This window comes from Heliangelus exortis, chromosome 2, assembly GCF_036169615.1.
Source record: "Heliangelus exortis chromosome 2, bHelExo1.hap1, whole genome shotgun sequence".
NCBI lineage: Eukaryota > Metazoa > Chordata > Aves > Apodiformes > Trochilidae > Heliangelus > Heliangelus exortis.
The window spans coordinates 56824152-56843037 of NC_092423.1; the positions used below are offsets into that span (position 1 = coordinate 56824152).

Below are 18886 nucleotides of genomic sequence, written 5' to 3' on the forward strand. Positions count from 1 at the left end.
AGTGGTTTGGTTCTGTTTCAGTTGATTTGAGTGATTTAATAAAATACTAATGTTTTTCTTCTATATTTTAGTATATCTGTATAATAAAGAACAGTAAATTTTAGTGTGCATTGATGTGAAGATATGAAATAAGTCTTCTTGCTTTAAAATTTTAGGGCTAGGATCAAGATATTTTTAGAAAAAGCTGCTGAAAGTTAAATCCAGTGGTTTTAACAAAGCAGTGTCCTCTTAAGATTAGCAAATACATTAAAAAGGGGAAATGCAGACTTCTCTAAAGCATCAAAACTGTAAAACAAACTGATAGGCCATGACTCAATTATTTTGTCCAATTACAGTGTAGAGCATACCATAGCTATTTCTTATTTCTAATAGAAACATTCCTTATAATGCAAGCAGTTTTAAAACCTGCTTAAATCACTAGGTGGTTGTAATAATTTACAGAAAGAAGTAGTATATCTATATGATAAATTTCAATGCCACTTCTGCAGTGGAATAGTACTTTTACTGAAGTTTAACTTCAGTTCTGATCTAGTAGCATCAACTGGTCTTGCTTAGATGCTGTTAACCATAAACAAGGTCCTTTGAACATTGATAAGCCATCCTGCTGTTGCATTCTACCACCTATTTTTTTGTCATCCTTGTGTGATCCTCTCTTTTTTCACATATATTTGTGAACATATCCTGCCCCAAAGTAATGCTGGCCCTGTACTCAGCACTGGTGAGGCCCCACCTTGAGTACTGTGTTCAGTTTTGGGCACCTCAGTACAAAAAGGACATTGAGGTGTTGGAGCAAGTCCAAAGAAGGGCAACAAAGCTGGTGAAGGGTCTGGAAAACATCCCTTATGAGGAGAGATTGAGGGTGTTGGGGCTGTAGAGTCTGGGGAAATGGAGGCTGAGGGGAGACCTTATCACTGTTTAAAATACCTGAAAGGAGGTTGTTGTGAGAGTGGGGTTGGTCTCTTCTCACAGGTGACAGATGACAGGAGAAGGGGAAATGGCTTCAAGTTGGGTCTAGGGAGATGTAGGTTAGATATCAGGAGAAACTTCCTTACAGAAAGGGTTTGGTGCTGGAACAGGCTCCCCAGGGAGGTGGTTGAGTCTCCATCCCTGAATGTGTTTAAAAATCATCTGGATGTAGTGCTTGGGGACATGGATTAGTGGTGGGTCATCAGAAATAGGGTAGTAGACAACCTAAGACAAGGTTGGACTTGATGATCTTGAAGGTCTCTTCCAGCCTGAGCTGGCAATTCTATGATTCTATGAACTTTCAGTTCCCTTTTTCTGCATGACCCAGGTCCATCTCATAGAAGATGGGTGAAGACTGGGTGAAGAAGGATCAAAGTAATGTTGGTTATTTGTTGTCTTCCCTTGTCATGTATAGAATTGCATACTGTTTTTCGACAGAAACCATGCTAGTGGACCTTTGTCACTGAATTTTTCTCCTTCAAGCTCTGTTCCATATAGCAGTGTCTAAAACTTACAGTTGTTCAAATTGGCACGTTGAGCTTGGTGACTGAAGCTAAGAAATGTAGAATAAGTTTTGGCAAAATAACATTGGCCACAGGAACTTTTTGTCCCTGATCTCCTTTAAATATATACTTGCATCAGTTACTTTGAATAGTGGCTAACATTAAATCCTCAGCTAATAGTATAATGATTGTTATTTACATATATATCAGATTATAAACCATGCTGTTACAGTGTCTAATGACTTCACCATAGTTGTTATACCCATGAATCTTTTTTGGTAGTATGCATTACTATTATTATTATTATTAGTAGTTTTAGCATGTTTTTGTTTTGTAGCAGGTGTTTGGCTAAAGAAAGATTGGCCAAATTTTGTGTCAAGTAATATTGCATGCAATATGCATGCATGCCTGTATTTTCTAAAAAGGAATACTTAGAAGTACTCTGCATGGTTTAAAATAAAAACAAAAGCCTGCAGCAGTAACGTAGGAGTGATCCTTAAGTGTCTTGGAGCTTAAGAGAATCATTTAGGGCCACTCTCAAGACACAAGCAAGATGCACTCTAATGGCTCAAGCCTACCAGTATGATCCCCTAAAAACTGTATTGTGATAGGAATAGATTTTGTCATTAACAACAGCTCTTTTGTAGATTTCCCTTATTTTACAGCTGTACAAGCTGCATATTGTAAGACAGTGTAAAAATGTGAAACAAACATTGCAACATAGCCATGTAGTGTTAAATTTCTAGAAAGATTTAGAATTTCTGTTGGTTGAAACCTGACTTGTATTTTGTATATAGATTTTTTGTATTTGGATGAATCAGGGATGACCTGTTGAGTATGTGTCTGAAGTAGTATCATAACCATGACTTTAAAAAACCCATTTAATAAGATCAATATTCTTAAAATCTCTACAGGAAGAAATGGATAGTAATCCCATGGTGTCATCTCTTCTCAATAAACTAGCAAACTACACTAATCTGACTCAAGGTGTGGTGGAACATGAAGCAGATGAAGAAAGCAAGCGAAAGGAAGTAAAGGTAATAAGTTATTGACACAAAGCTGGCCACAAGGAGACACATTTTTAACCTAAAAATATGTGGATGCCTGAAAACAGGAGTGAGATTTGTAATACTGTGAGGGCAATATTGGAGCTAAGATATCTAGGTCAGTGAGGAAGGAGGGAGAGGAGGTGCCCTTGCAGAGGTTCCCCTGCAGCCTGTGGTGAGACAGCAGCTCTTCCTCTGCAGTCCATGGAAGAGCAGGGTGGGAGCAGCCCATGAAGGACCACAGTGGGACAGATGTGGAGCTGCAGCTATGGAGGACCCCATACCAGGGGAGCTGACTGTTCCTGAAGTAAGACGCGACTCTTTGGGCAGCCTGTGTTGGAGCAGTGTGTTCCTGAAGGACTGCATCTTGTGGGAAGGACTCATGTTAGAGGGGTTTGTGAAGGACTCTCTCCCATGGGAGGACCCTGTGTTGAAGTGGGGGAAGGTTGTCAGGAGTCCTCCCCTGTGGAGGAAGGAGTGTCAGAAAACAATGTATGATTAACTGACCATAAAACCCTGTTCCCTATTCCCCTGTGACTCTGGGGGGATAGGAGGCAGAGAAACTGGGAGCAAAGTAATTTGGTCTAGGGAAGAAGTGGGAGGCATAGGGTAGAGTATTTAACACTTGGTTTTGTTTTTTCTTTGTCCTGCTCTGGTTTGCTTGGTGATAAATTAAATTGATTTTTTCCCCAAGCTGAGTCTGTTTTCCCAGTGACCATAATTGGTGAGTGAACCCTCCCTGGTCCACCTCAATTCATGAGCTTTTAAGCTACATTTTCATCTGCATTGAACAGCTGCATTTTCAGCTGCTTTTAACTGCATTTTCACAGTGGGAGTGGTGGAGGAGATGTGGTGAGTGAGTAGACACTTTGTTGTTATAGGCAGGGCCTGAACTGCTTGTATGAACATACAGCTTGTATGAACATTTGTACCTTTTGTCTGCCTCTACTGAGTGTACAGTACATGTTTTCATTGATTGGGTTTTTACCTGAAGATGAAATATAAGGGTACCTGAAGTCAAACAGGTCACAATCTTAAATACATAAGCGTGTTTACTCCTGCTAACATGATAGCAGTTTTTTTGCATAGCTCTCATTTTTGTGTGTTGGAGTAAGTATTGTTAAAACTTAGCACATTCCAGGGAAACATTTTGTTGTATACTTGATCTCAAATATATATCAGGACAGGGGGAGGAAGGAAAGCAAAAGCTCTGTTAGGCACATCCCTAAACACACTTGGTAGAAGACAGCAGCTGAATTGGGGGATTGTCTACTGGACACCCAAACTCCCTATCTAGGCCTCTGTAGAAATGGAATGTGAGCAATAGCTGGAGTCTGCAGTGAGATGTTGATTCTTCTGTGAGCAGGAAGCTCTTTTCAGGAGGAGACAGCTTGGATCTAACAGAATGAAAAAAACCTCACAGGCAAGGAACTGGTGATCAGGTAACTGGTTGAGCATGGTGACTGAAGCTAAGAAATTTAGAATAGGTTCTGACAAAAGGAGAGTACTGGAAGTCTCTTGTCTCAGTGTAGAAAGGGTGCTGCTACAGAGTTTGTTGAGCTATGGATAAAGAAGGAGAAACCTGTAAGAATGAATAAAAAGAAATGAGCACATAGCAGAAGAGACAGACATGAAAAAGTACTCGAAAGTAAGGTTAGAATTGGACCTCATTTGTCTGGACAAGAGATTTATGGTATGGTACCTAAGTATTAGCAGTAGAACTGTTTGCATTAGGATTTGACTAGTACTAGGATTTGACTAGTTGGTACCAGGACAATGGGCAAGGTGAGGAATGAAGTCTGGCTGTTTCTTTTAGCTGTTTTTTTTATCTTGCATTTGTTTGTGTATGTGGTTTATTTTTGCTTGTCTATTTTTTCTGTGTTTGTTTCTTCTCAGTTGAAGATGCAGCTTGAAATATGAGAACACCAACACTGATTAACTTTCACTTTGCTTATTGTAATCTCATCCTCCATGCAGCTGCTGTGCAGTGTCTTTTGTTAATGCAGGACAGTATTAGTCCTTCAGGACTGACTAGCTAAATGAACACCCTGTCCTCTCTTGCACTTAATCTCTTTTGAGCACCATCTGAAGGCCTGAAAACATTATTTCAATGCATATATCTTTTTTCAGTTACATATTTGAAATCGAGTGATGGTTGAGTGATTGAGTAGCCTGACAGAATACCATTTTTAATGCTGTAAATGAGATAGTAACATTGATATGGCATATGGATATTGCCCAAGATTCTAAAAATAAAAGTTATAGTCTTAAGTGGCATTCCATGGACCATTATAAATACTTGGAAACTTCATGTTTTCTTAATAATGTTTTTAACTTGTGAAGTACTAGTTCTTGCTTATTTATTTAATTGTCTTTTTTCACAGCCTGAATTGTGATTTAAGAGCTTCTGTATTTGGCAGCCAAGTGTATATAACTTGCTTTCAAGCTGGGTATTTCAAGGCCTGATTTCTTCATAAGTTTGGAAGCTAGAACTTAATGAAGCCTGAATGTTTCTATTTGTGTCTTGACCCATGATAATTATCAGAAAATAAAAAAGACAAATATGCTGTTTTGTGGTAGGTTTTGCAATTTCTGCGAACAACAAATTGTAAACAACTCTACCCTTTCTTCTGGCCTTGTCATAATACCTCCTCTGTCTGTGTTTAAAAATCAAAGTGATCAACTTTTTGTGTGTGTTTGGTATTATGGTTATGGCAGCAACTTCTCTTCGATGGTAGTCTTCAACTACTGTTTCAGAAGAACGTTTGTGAAGCTTTGTAACTAACAGATAAAAAGGGCATCCTAGCATTTTCAAGATACCATCCTTATTCCTATGGAACCAAGAACATTTGCTATCATGTATAGGTTTTCTGCATGAATACCTGATGAATATTTGCAAAGCTGTACACTTTGAAGCTGCATTCAGTTTCATTTGGCATTTCTTCATGGAGCACTTTTGATAAGTGTTTACTGAAGAAGGTGCTTCTAGACTTGAGATTATTTACTGCAGAGGAACTAATGTTCTTTCTTTGTTTCCAGCTTCCATGTATGGGCACTTTTATTGGTGTCTACCTGCCCTGCTTGCAAAACATTTTGGGAGTTATCCTTTTCCTACGTTTAACATGGATTGTGGGAACAGCTGGAGTTCTTGAGTCTTTCATCATCGTGTTCATGTGTTGTGCTTGTGTAAGTTAACTTTTCTTCACTGTTGGCTAAATCTTTGTTACAGGAGTACAGCTGCCTTCTAATGTATGAGTAGCAGAAAGCATTTCTTCATAATGGCCAAGTATGGGAGAGACATGGGAGGTGATAGGCAGGTGTGCCCCGAGTGTCACATGTCATTCTAACCTCTATGGAGTTCTGTGGAGTTTCTTTTGAGTTGATCACAATAAGCTTTTGTTTGAAGCTTCATATGGATTTTATTATATCAGCTTTTATAAAATGCTTCATGATTCACATTATGATCTGAATTGTTCTACTTTTCACAACTTCAGAACCAACTGAAATACAAATTACAAATCAATCTATAGCATTGTGTCCAGAATTTAATATTTTGTAGTGTTAAACTGTAGTAGGTGATATGGTTGCAACAAGGACACTTAATAAGGTTTTCATGTATTTAATTGGAATAATGGACATCCTATTTTAGGTATATTTAGTGGTCTTCCAGTTCTTTTAAAAACTGTCTCAAACATCTTAATTAACAGCATCTTCTGCGGAAAAAAATAGTGCTTAATTTACATGGATATCCCTTAAACAAAGATAAGATGGCTTTTAGTTGCTGCAACACCTTAATGAAAAAAAATAGCCCACTAGTTCCATTTGCTCACTTTGTCTTGCCACATCCTTCAGAAAACTTTCAGTGTTTTAAGTTTCTTTCGTTTCATCTTTCCACAGACTATGTTAACTGCAATTTCAATGAGTGCAATAGCAACAAATGGTGTAGTTCCAGGTAATGAACAATTTTATCCTAAACAGTGAATAGTCAAATGATGGAATTGTAAAGCTGGGATAAGAAATCGCTGTAGTCTGAGATCTCAGAAGTAATGCTTTGTGTTAAGTGCATATTTTGTTTTAAGTGATTCATACATGAGTTTTTAAGGTGAGATGCAATCTTTTAGCTGGACTTTCTGGAAATTATGAATAGTAACATGTTTGTCATTAGTCATCTAATTCTGTTCCAGTGAAAGATGAGATGTTATATTTTGAACTAATGGAGACATGGCTTTATGCGAAGGTTTCTTTATGAATTTACAACTAAGGCTGCTTTTTTTTTTCCTGACTTTGCACAGACTCAATTTCTAAACAGTGGAGCTAGTTAGGTTTTCTGCAAGAATAACAGTCAGTGTGGTGGCAGAAATCTTTTTCTTTATAAGTGCTCTAGGTCATGCTTGTGTCTTTAAACTTTAAGGATAAATAGATGAACTTTGTTCTTCAATTAAGCTTATTTTTCTGATGCAAAATCAGCTAAAGCATTCATTTGAAGCTCTTAACCTTTTCAGTTTACTAACACACTAATTGATAATATCAGCATTCAAACATTGCTATGAACTCTGAACAGTTTGTCTAATGAAGTTAAAATAATTCCTCAATTGCAAAGCTTCTTTGTCCTAGAAATGGTTCCACAACTGATGTAAGTTGGGCAAAAATAAATGCTACAGCTTGTGCAGGGTATAGAATAATTGCATTTCATGGATTCAGTGCCATACACGAAATGGAAGTGAAAATTATGTTTCAAGTAGGATTATAGAATCATCATGGCTGGAAAGGACCTTCGAGATCATAGAGTCCAACTGTCAAATAAAATATGTGTATTTTATTATTAAATGTAGTTATTCTAATAGTGTCCAGGTAACTAAAATGTTCTGTTGTTTTCCCTCTCATATTTTCAAAGTTTATTGTTAAATGTTTTCAATAACATCAGTGTGTCACAGAAATCTTTGAAGTTGGCAGTTCTTCCTCTACACAGGTCTTTACCATGACTTTTTTTTGCTAGTCCGTGCTTCTTACCTTCTGAAATATTTATGGAGGAGGCAGAAAGTACATATAGGAAGCTAGAGTTTAGAGACGGGATCTTGTGTCTTGCTATTATATGCAACTGAACTGTATTTAGAAAAATAACTGGCTACACATATTTTTTTATTAGTTTCTCATATGTTCATATTTAAAAGTTGTTTCAGACTATGCCCTTTGATTAGAAATGTATTTCTTATTTTCAGACTAATTATACACAAAGTTAGTGTATGTTTACTTAAAAGAAAACACTTTTTTCCCTGTCACCTCTTTCTTTCTCAGTCGTCAGGAGTGGGATAAACATAATGAACTTAAAAGGAGATAGTGAGGGAATCACAGAGGAGCATGCCATGGGGGGGTGTGGGGAAGTCTAAGAAGTTTGAAACTTGGAGCATGATTGAAAGGGAAATGGGACCATGGAAATTGGTGTGGGATGAAGAGGTGAGATGGGTAGTTTGTGACTTGAAGAAAGATGTTCCATGTGTATGGGAAAGAAAAATCAACCCCTACCTTACACTTTTAAATGGTACTGGAAAAAAATGCCTGTAGTGAAAATGGTAATGGTTTTATGGACAGAAAAGAAAAAAGTATATGTTAATGAGACTAATGCTATTTTGTCTCTATCTCAGAAAAAAAAATACTCTAAAAGCTTATTGTTTGATTGTCAGTATTTGAGGTTAGAAACTAAAGACTGATTCACAACTGTTTATGTCTGTTTATCCTTTTCTTAATTTTATTTTAGATTCCTTAGCTTGTGGATTTTTTCCTCTTTTCCCTTATTTTTTGTTCTCCAGAAAATGCACATGGATATTAACTTTGAAGTGTACATTCTAATTGCTTAGTTGTTAAAGACATTGAATACAGTTTTGTTATGAACATTGCAATAGAAATGCAGGTGGTAGTTATGTTGATTTTGTTGATTGAATGATTCCAGTTTTTGTTCTCTGCTGCTGTTCTTAATCTGAAGGGCTGGAGTCTTTTTTTTGGTTAAATTCACAGCTGGAGGCTCTTATTACATGATTTCAAGATCTTTAGGGCCAGAGTTCGGTGGAGCAGTGGGACTGTGTTTCTACTTGGGTACAACCTTTGCAGGAGCAATGTACATTCTTGGTACCATCGAAATTTTATTGGTAAGTACTAGTTTCTCTTAAGGGTAAATGTAATAGGGCAGTGAGATTGCTGTTGAATGCATTTGGCATAAATGTTTGGTGGTTTTTAATGTTTTAATACTTAATTTTCAATATGTCAGTATTTATTCTACTGGTGACTTTGAGAAAGTTTGAAAAATTGTGATCAGCAATGCAAAAATAAAGGCTGTTTGATGTAAGTTTTTGCTGCTTAGAACAGGAACCAGACAGAGTTTGGTTACTGACTTTTAACTGGTTGATACTAGATGAAATATATAGTCTGTCACCTTTTTGTAACATGTTATGAAGGAAAACTGTATTGATTTTACTAAGACATTGCTAGATTTTTAAATCTGGCAGCTAGTTTATAGTAAGCAGTCAACACACCTATGTGGCTTTGCATTTCTGTTGGTAAGTATGGCATAAATCCATAATCCACTGGAACATGGATTATTTGGAGGGGCAGAAATCAGTCATCTATCTGCCTGTGGCTTTCCCTAGCAAAAGCTGTGAACTGCAGGGCACCAAAGTACACAAGAAAACTTTGCCTGGAGTTCCTCCATACATAGCCTGGTACTTCTACCACATGACAATAATGGATTTTGTAATAACAATATGTAAATATGCTATTTTTAATCAGTTTTTCATTTTTCTTTTTCTGTTTTTCTTTCATGGTGATGTGACAATTTTCATTTCTTCTAGCATGCTAGTAAATAATTTACTAGATTTAAATTTATTTAAAATCAATTTAATTTAAAGAAAATTCTAGTAAAGAATTCATGTGTCTGGGTTTGGATTTTGAATCTGGACTTACCAGGATAGCCTCTTGCTCGAAGTTTCTTCCTCCCTTTAGAAGTTACATTATTTAAGGATTGTGAGTTTAACTGTTGTTTTGTAGGGGTGGCATTGCCTCAAGACCCAATACTTCTCTAATCGCTGAGCAGAAATTTTTTTGTAAAGGTGTTAGAAGAAGGAATAAAGGGTATCTTTATCATGTAGCGTAGTACACAAATACCTTTGTACTATGGGTCAGAGTTTCTTTTCATTTGCATTTGTAAGTATAATTCGTATAAACTTTGCTTCCAACTTCTTTTCAGGTAGAACTGAGAACAAAATTATGTAAAACTGAAATATGGATGAGAATCCTGTTTGAATTTGCAGTAGTTTAAATTGTCTGTTTAGGACAGGTCTGTGCTTCATTGCAGTAATCTTAAATTGTGCCATTGCAACTTCATATTAAAAATTAAAGTAAACTCACTGTAAAACATTTTTCAAGGTACAATGTTTAAGCCACCTTTGAATTTTATGAAATGCACTGTAGAGACTATAGTACTGAAAGCACTCAGATTTTTATCATGCTTTTGTTTGCTTCTTCTTATTCTGTTTGGGGTTAATGGAGTTATTGATTAGCAAATGCTTCAGATGAACCTTAGGATATATATGTTTCCAGCTGAGTCTTTGAGCTAATGTATTTATTTATTCATTTAAATTGTTACTAATAGCCCCCCTTTACTCAGATCCTTAGTGCTCTAGCAGAAATGTGGAGTTAGGAGAAATTTGAGGAGTGGAAACTCTAAAAAAAGAGAGAGGAAGCTGGATCAAAAGCACTACTTCATTCTCAAAAAATGTTTTTCTTCATCCCCATCTCTCCATTAGTTTTACTGTTAAATAATACCCATATCAGCTGATGGATCTGGTTTGTGAAAGAATAAAACTAATATTGTAGCAGTGTAGATTTTTAAGTTAAGTGATTTCTTAATAAAATGTTGTTACTTGTATGATAGTTTGCTGTATCTCTTGCAGACCTACATTTCTCCAAGTGCTGCTATATTTAAAGCAGAAGAGGCCGATGGGGAAACAGAGGCTATGCTGAACAATATGAGAGTTTATGGAACATGTATCATCATTCTGATGGCCATAGTCGTTTTTGTGGGAGTAAAGTATGTCAACAAACTTGCACTGGTCTTCCTTGCCTGTGTGATTCTTTCCATCATTGCCATATATGCTGGAGTTATTAAGACTGCTTTTGACCCGCCTGACTTCCCGTAAGTGCAATATCTTTAGTGTGAGTCATTTAGGAAAATAAATGTAGAGAGAGGGAGTAACTACTGTAACCATTTCATGTTTTAGGATAAACTTCACAATACAAACACATTGGCTTCAATTATAGGTGTTGTGGGTGTTAGGCAATTATGTGCTCATTCTGAGCTGACTATCTGAATCTTTAATTGCTCATAAGACATGGAATATGTTCTTTGGTACTTAATATTACTGGCCGTCTTCCCAACCCTGCTTAAAAAACAGGAAGATGTTTTTCACTTGCAGTAAATATAGTTGCTTTATCTAAACATGTAAATTTGTAATCTATAGATTAAATTAGAACTTAGAGAAAACATTTTAGCTATGAACCATAAGTTACGAAAGAAACATCCTTTCAAACTGTCTTTAAATGAGGAAATTTTTGAAGCTTCCTTTTCTTTCTACTTAAAATGGAGATGCTGCAGTATTAAATTAACTTGTTTGTAAAGGCTTTCTACCACCTTGTATTAAAATCAAATCCTATCATTTTCACGCATGCCATATGGCTTCTCAACATCTTTAGCTTGTACCTCCCTTAGTTCACTAAGAATATATCTTTGGTCCAGTTATCAGTATGTGAGTGGATTTTTTTTGTGTGTGTGCATCTTTTTCTGTTTGGGGAGTAAAAATCATTAATAGAATAGTTTGGTAACTTCTGTTATTAAATGCCATGTGTTAGACCAGACTGAATTTACCCTTTGCTGAATAATTGTTACGGATTCCAGAGTATTTTGAAGTGCAGTACAAATTGAGCGTTAAAACAGTGTTTCTGGGCTGTACTGTAAAATATCTAGTCTTATATTTTTTAAAAAGTGTGTTCAAAATTGATATTTTTCTGAAGAAAACTTGAATTTCTAAGGAACTGTAGCTTCCAGTAGGAAAATACTTGAATCTTCTATTCACCTACACAGGTAAAACAGGGTTTATCTGGGTATGTAAGACATATTATCAAGTTCCTGGTAACCTTATCTGTGCTGTTACTGTGTTATATTGTTTGTTTGTTTATTTTGAGGGTGAAGTTATTTTCCAATAAATATTCACATAAGCCAGTCTGTCTTAAAGTGAGAAACTCAATTGTGGTTTTGTGTTATGGTAAAGCTGATCTGCTGGTTAGCTGGTCACCAATGACCAACTTCTCCTTAGCTGGTTAGTTTGGTTTGGTTGACACCACTAACCTTTGTTAGGTTTTGCCATTATCTAGATGGTAAAATAGTTTAACTCATGATCTGCCAGTTGAATCAAACTGGAAGAAGTTTCCATGGGTGGAATCAACCCACCCTCCTGCTTTTGTAGGGACACCAAATCAATAAAAAGAAAAATGCAGCTTTCTGTTAAATCTGCTCAACTTCCATGTGATGCTGTACCCTAAAGCTTTGCTGGTGTCCTGTACTCTTCTTAAGGCATCTACTATTTAATTGGGATCAGAAGCAGGATATCGCACTAGGTCAATACTCTGCTTGGCTTAATATACTTGTTCTAATGCCAATGGTATGTTTTTACTCAGCTTCTTCTCAGTATGTTTGTAATCAGCTTCTTAACTGAGCTGCTTTAGATGTGTACTAAGTGTTCTTAGACATATCTACCTAACACAAATGTTTTGTTTGATGTTTCTTCTTTCTTATTCCTAGATATCATATGTAATTCCATTTTAAAGCAAGCTAGATTCTGAACATTTTTTGTGTAGCTCAGCAAAGAGATATTCCTAGATCCTTAATGTTCTTTGCTGTTAGGAATTTGCCTTTTGCAAATTGTTCTGAGTTTTCTAATTTTCTTTAATTTCTGTTTTAATTTCTTTCTGCTATGTGATTCTTCAATTTGTACTTCTGTCAATGTGTTTAAATTTTGCTGTTTAGCCCTTCTGGGTTATTTCCTACCTTTTGGATTTGAATACTTGTTTGCAAGTATCACAGAATCACAGAATTATTGAGGCTGGAAAAGACCTCTGAGATCATCAAGTCCTAACACCACCACATCAGCCAGACCATGGCATTAAGTGCCACATCCAGCCTTCCCTTAAACACTTCCAGGGATGGTGACTCCACCACTTCCCTGGGCAGTACATTCCAATGCCTGATCACACTCTCTGTGACTAAGTGCTTCGTGATATCAAGCCTTAACCTCCCCTGGTGCAGCTTCAGGCCATGCCCTCTTGTCCCGTCACTTGTTGCCTGGGAGAAGAGCCTGACCCCCACCTGACTGCAACCTCCCTTCAGGGAATTGTAGAGAGTGATAAGGTGCCCCACACACAGTGTTCTCTTCAGACTAAACAACCCCAGCTCCCTTAGCCTCTCTTTATAAGACTTTTCCCCTCATCCTTTCACCAGCCTAATTGCTCTCTTCTGGACCTGCTCCAGCACATCAATATCCTTCCTGAAGTGAGGGGCCCAGAACTGAAGGCATCCCCAGTCCTCCTGGCCACGCTATTCCTGATAAAAGCCAGGATGCCATTGGCCTTCTGGACCACCTGAGCACATTGCCAGCTCATGTTCAACCAGGTGTGCCAGGTCCCTCTCTGTTGGGCTGCTCCTCAGACACCCTTACCCCAGTCTGAAAAGGACATACTTGCTTAATCTATCTTTTCTGTTTTCTTGGTCAGGCTCATTGCGATATTAAATACTACCTAATTTCACTTAATTCTTGGGGGACTGAATGAATCATGGTCTCTGTTACTTTGTGGCCATATTGCTTGAGTTGATTGTATTTTCCTTGGAAATATACAGAAATCAGAATTGCTATTAGTGCCTTAAAGCAGAAACATGATTGGTGTTTTAAAGATTATCAATAATTGTTTTACATACAGTCTAAGAACTGTTTTAGTAGATGTAGTTAAGTACATAAGGTATGTACTGTAAGTAACAGGTTTTTTAAAAAGTCTAATGGACAAAAAAAAGGTTTAATGCACAACCCTATATTGAAGGATCACTGTTTTTATTTGTTTGTAGTATCTGTCTCCTTGGAAACCGTACATTGTCAAAACGCAGCTTTGATGTTTGTGCCAAATTTACTGAAAGCAATAATGAAACGAAGACTACAGCTTTGTGGCAACTATTCTGTGATAGTTCTTTGCTTAATGCTACATGTGATGACTACTTCAGTCTCAATAATGTAACAGAAATTCAAGGGATCCCAGGAATAATGAGTGGAGTTCTAATTGGTAAGTTGGAAAGCATTGAAATTTAAAAATTTTTGGACATGTGTGAAAGATTGCTGTCCTACAGCCTGTTTCTTCCTATACATTTCCATCTGGTTTTAGAAGCTTAGTATCAAATGCTTTAATTTGGAGATGATTGAATTTTTCTAGGCAATCTTTCAAAAGCAATTGTTTAAAAAAAAAAAAGTGCCCGTTACATCTAATTTTTAAAAAAGTGTTTAGCTCTTTTGTATGCTAAATATACTTATTTCAGGAAGCTGTTAATTAATACATTCTCAAACTCTCCTGAGTGAGAATTTACTTCCAATATACAAGTGGTGCATTGAGGAATAAAGTCCTGTGGCTTGCCCAATGTCATACTGGTTAGTTACTAATGAGTCTGCAGAAAAGCAGTCTTCCTTGCTCCCAGTCTGGGAGATGTTCCACAAAGTGTAGAGATTTTCTTCTGTTCACATTCCTGTTCAATTGTGGCAGCTTGGGATTCCAACTATACTGGGCCATAAAATTAATTTTGAAGATGTAATGTATTGAGCTGTATACAAAGAATGTTTCTGAGAATAAAATGGGTATTCTAATACCTCTCCCCTCCTTCCTGTTAAAATGAGGTTGGATTTATATAAATATGCAACTCTACTAGACAATCACTCCTGCAATAGTAATTCAGTTTAAAAATCACATAAAGTATACAAATATATAAACAGATACTAAATGAAGCATATGCTTCTCTGAAGCTAGATTTGTGTGTTTAAAAACATCACTCAATTTCCTCAATTAAAAATGAAATTCTCTTTGATTGAAACTTCTGTTACAAGAAACAAGACTTAGGGTTTGTTCTATACATTTTATATTTTACCACACACATATCTACAACTTTTCCTGAATGTTTTTATATTTCATGCCCTAGCTCAGAAAGCAGCTGTGTCTTCTAATTTTTTTGCTACAGAGTTAGCTTTAAACTGCCTGTTCTGCTTTTGGAGGTTTCAGGCCAAGTACTAATTTTTCTTCTTCTTGAAAAATGTTTTTGTTATGCTCACTGATTACCATTTCTTTGAACTAGCACTGCTTTATAAAAGTGCATTTCACTGTTCTACTGTTCCTTGCTGCTAACATCTCCAACACCCATTGTTGAAACCTGAGCACAAGGAACGCACCTTCTGGTGTTTGCTGCTTGATGCCTACCTGTGCACTTTAATCAATTACATTTGTTCAGTTACTGAATCTGATGTGGTTTTTCTGTATTTTTTTGCAGTTGTCTTTGTTTCTACAGCTTTGAATCACTGAGTACCTACCTACCCATCTCATCTTGCTACTAGCTCCTTTTCCTGGCTGTTTGAGTGTACTGCAAAGCACTGGTTACAACCTGCTACCAGTCCTTGTGGGAGCTTAATGGTGGCTTTCCTGCACTGTAAAACTGTATTTACATTAAGTATTAACCGTTGTTGTCTATCTTAGAACAATTTTTTTTAATCCATGTGAGTTTTTCTCTCATCCCATTGTGGTACTCCAGATTCTTTGGGTGAGGAATAATTCTAAACCATGGGAAATGCAGGTGGATTTAAACTTAGCAGATTGTCTTCATCTATGTTTCTGTTGAGGTACTTGGCTACTTCTGAGAACCTTCTTTTAGAAAAGCTGTGCTGACACTTCCCCAGTTCTTTATAACTCAAGAAAAGACTGTAAATATATGTCAGTTTTGTCAAAACTCAAAGATAGTGCCTATTCTACTATAATGCCTGCTGCTTCTATCCACTGCTATTGTTGCTATTTACTGTTCATGTGGAGATGCTACTTGTGAGCCTTTAGTTTCCTCATCTCTCTTAAAAAGGTGGCCTTATGTTTGTCATGTTACCTTAGATAAGTAAACTCACAGTTAGCACCTCCAATCTTTCAGTATTCTTGGAAGATTCAGGCTGATTTTCCTACTTTTGAAAAAATATGCTTTGGTTCTGTTCTGTGATTAACATTTCTTTTAACTAGCACTACTGTATAAAATTTTACTATTCTCATGTCACTTAATGCTAAGACTAAATTTAAAGTAGATTGTCTTGTCCTGTGTGTTGAATGTGAGCATGCATTCTGATACCTAGTGTAAGCGTGAACTTGACTGGCAAAGGTCTTTTTACTGCATCTGGTTCTGGTGTCTCCACCACAAGAAGGGCATAGATCTGTTGGAATGAGTCCAGAGGAGGGCCAAAAAGATGACCCAGGGGCTGGAGCACCTCTGCTATGAGGCAAGGCTGAAGGAGCTGGGATTGTTCAGCCTGGAGAAGATTCCAGGGGGACCTTATAGCTACTTTCCAATATCTGAAGGGAACATACAGGAAGGCTGGAGAGAGACATCTCATAAGAGAGTCTGGTGATAGGACAAGGAGAAATGGATTTAAACTGAAGGAGAATCAGTTTAGACTGGTTATTAGGAAGAAGTTCTTTAGTATGAGGGTGGTGAGACTCTGGAACAGATTGCCCAAAGAAGTTGTGGATGGCCTCCTGGCCCCCTTCCTAGAATTGTTCAAGGCCAGGTTGGATGAGGCCTTGAGCTACCTTGTTGAGATGAGAGGCATCCCTGCCCATGGCAGGGAGGTTGGAGTAGATGAAATCTAAGGTCCCTTCCTGTGATTTATCAAGGAGGTTTTTCCTCCTATGATGGCGTGTGTTCTGCTTTGTGTGAAGACTTTGTAGCTGCAGACTAGCACATGTAATTTTCTTGGGCTATGACTGGGAATGCTCAGGAAGCATGTGCACAGTCCTCATACCATTTACTGGGCACTTGTATACAGTAAGCATGCATTTCTTATACACCTTCCACAACTGTTGTCCTAATGGTAATAAATCATTCTACAAGTAGCTGACCAAACATACCAATGGATGTGCCCCTAACAATAATGAAGTAATTTTGGAAATAGCTTTCATCAACATCGTGCTACTTAGTGGTAAAATGTTGGGTTAGATACATTGTGCCAGAACTTGTTCATCTGTCCCTAAATGTTGCTAGAGGAGCTTCAGCAACCCTTGAATGATCCTTGGATGGAAACCTCCCTCACTGCAAATACCTAGGCTTTTCTGAAAAGTGTTGATTTTTCATCACTCTAACTTTTAAATGCACTTGGATTATCACTTTTGGTAAAATTAACGGGATAGTAGTGTAACAAGGCTCTGTGTGATGTCTTATCACAGGGGAAAATGATTTCTGTTTTACAAAACCTCTTAGGCTGATTTTACCCACTCACGCTGGCATGCACGCTACCACAAATAGTTGTATTCAATCGAGTGCTCAGGCCCTTGTCACACCTGTGACATACTGAATAAAGGACACAGACTCTTGCATCCTTGTTAAGTATTTCGTACTTTTGATTGGCAATGACAAACTGATTTTTGGACTGCCTTTTTATGTTCCATAAGGCATAGATGCTGATTTGAAGATCTGGTTTTGTTTCATGTCACTCCTTACATAAGTGCTAAAATTCCTGAAATTTACAGTCCTCTTATTTCTTGTCCTAAGCTTCTTGTTACATGGCTTCAGTCTTACCTTTATGTAAGTTTTTAATTCCTCCTCATTTGAATGAACTAACACACATAGCATTTTGTAGCAATTTATTCTTTTCTTTTAATCTTAGTTCAGCTCCTACATTTTTCATGCATGTTTCCATATATGCTTACCAATTTTGAGATTTCTGTTACAAATCTGAATACAAGTACCCTGTCTTTGGCCACTCACAAGAGTTCCACAGTTTTCTCCTGTTGTGCTTGAGGTAACCTTTGCTATTGCAAAGCCTTAGAATACAGTACTCTATTCTACTAGATAGCTAAAAACTGACCCTTGGTTTCATCATCTTGACAGTCCATGGGAATTTCTTATTTCTGTGATGTAAAATCCTTTGTCTCTTTGTCAGGGAGGGAGACTATGTTGTTTCTTCACGTGTGACTGGACAATTCTTCTCATTTTAAAATAAGAATTAGTGTTGGATGTTCACACCATCTTGTAAGCTCTCTAAAGCTACTGGTTCTTAGAGCTATCAGTTTCCATGAAACAAGGATCCTTAGTTTGTTGGGGAGCCACATATGTTCATTTTTATTTGCTTGTCAACTATTTTCTGAAGTCTGGTTACTCTACTTTTTTACCATGTGGAACACCTTCACTATGAACTCCAGGGTTATTCTGTACAACAGGTCTCAAGGAAGTAAATGAAGGCTAATGCTAAGAAACATTTCTTTTTTTAACTGCTACTCAGATAAAGACAAAAGATATTACTGTATGCTATGATTGTCTGAACCATCAGGCACTATAGCAGCTTCCTTATTTTATCACAATACTTCCTAATAATACATCCATATGTCTGTGAATGTAAGTAGACATTCTGGATTAGAATTTAATTCTGTAACTAAGTCTTGCTGTAATAGAAGAGAAAATCTTGCGTGATGCGTCCCATACAGTACTGCATTTCTACTGGCATGCACATGGGAGTGTCTACAAGTTACTATTGGTATTGAACATATTATTGCTGCATTCTTGGCTTTATAAGGAAACGCAGGGAAAGTTCATAATTTTTGGGTAAGAAAAAACATCTGATTTCTAAGATTATTGCATTCTCACTACTTAATGTCTTGAAACAGAGATGAAGATGACAGTGGCTCATGTTTTTTTTTTCTGCTTGTAGATAATCTGTGGAGTACTTATTCAGAAAAAGGATCAATAGTTGAGAAAAAAAATCAGCCATCACTTCCTGGACCAGAAGAGACAAAACCGGGTGGATTCCCTTATGTCTTTACAGATATCATGACCTACTTCACGATGCTGGTAGGGATTTATTTCCCATCGGTGACAGGTAGATAGAACTATTTTTTCTAATTAAGGATGTGTACTATATCTGAAAAAATGTAATTTTTTTTGTGTTTGAATGTTCATTGGTGACACATGATATTGCTAGTCTGTGTGTCCATGTTTTATTTACCTAAAACTGTGGTGCTAGAGAGACAAAGGTGATGACTGGTTACTTCACTGCA

General features: G+C 37.0%; 1 protein-coding gene across 2 annotated transcripts in view; it reads left to right on the top strand.

The window, feature by feature from the left end:
* The window catches only part of SLC12A7 (solute carrier family 12 member 7), a 69140-nt gene that overhangs the window by 20309 nt on the left and 29945 nt on the right, over positions 1-18886 (top strand). For both annotated transcript variants that reach the window (XM_071736234.1, XM_071736232.1), the window contains exons 3-9: positions 2384-2506; positions 5555-5701; positions 6413-6467; positions 8528-8658; positions 10459-10700; positions 13677-13888; positions 18541-18708. In XM_071736234.1, the coding sequence (XP_071592335.1) occupies positions 2384-2506; positions 5555-5701; positions 6413-6467; positions 8528-8658; positions 10459-10700; positions 13677-13888; positions 18541-18708 (1078 nt within the window). The remainder of the gene's footprint in view (positions 1-2383; positions 2507-5554; positions 5702-6412; positions 6468-8527; positions 8659-10458; positions 10701-13676; positions 13889-18540; positions 18709-18886) is intronic.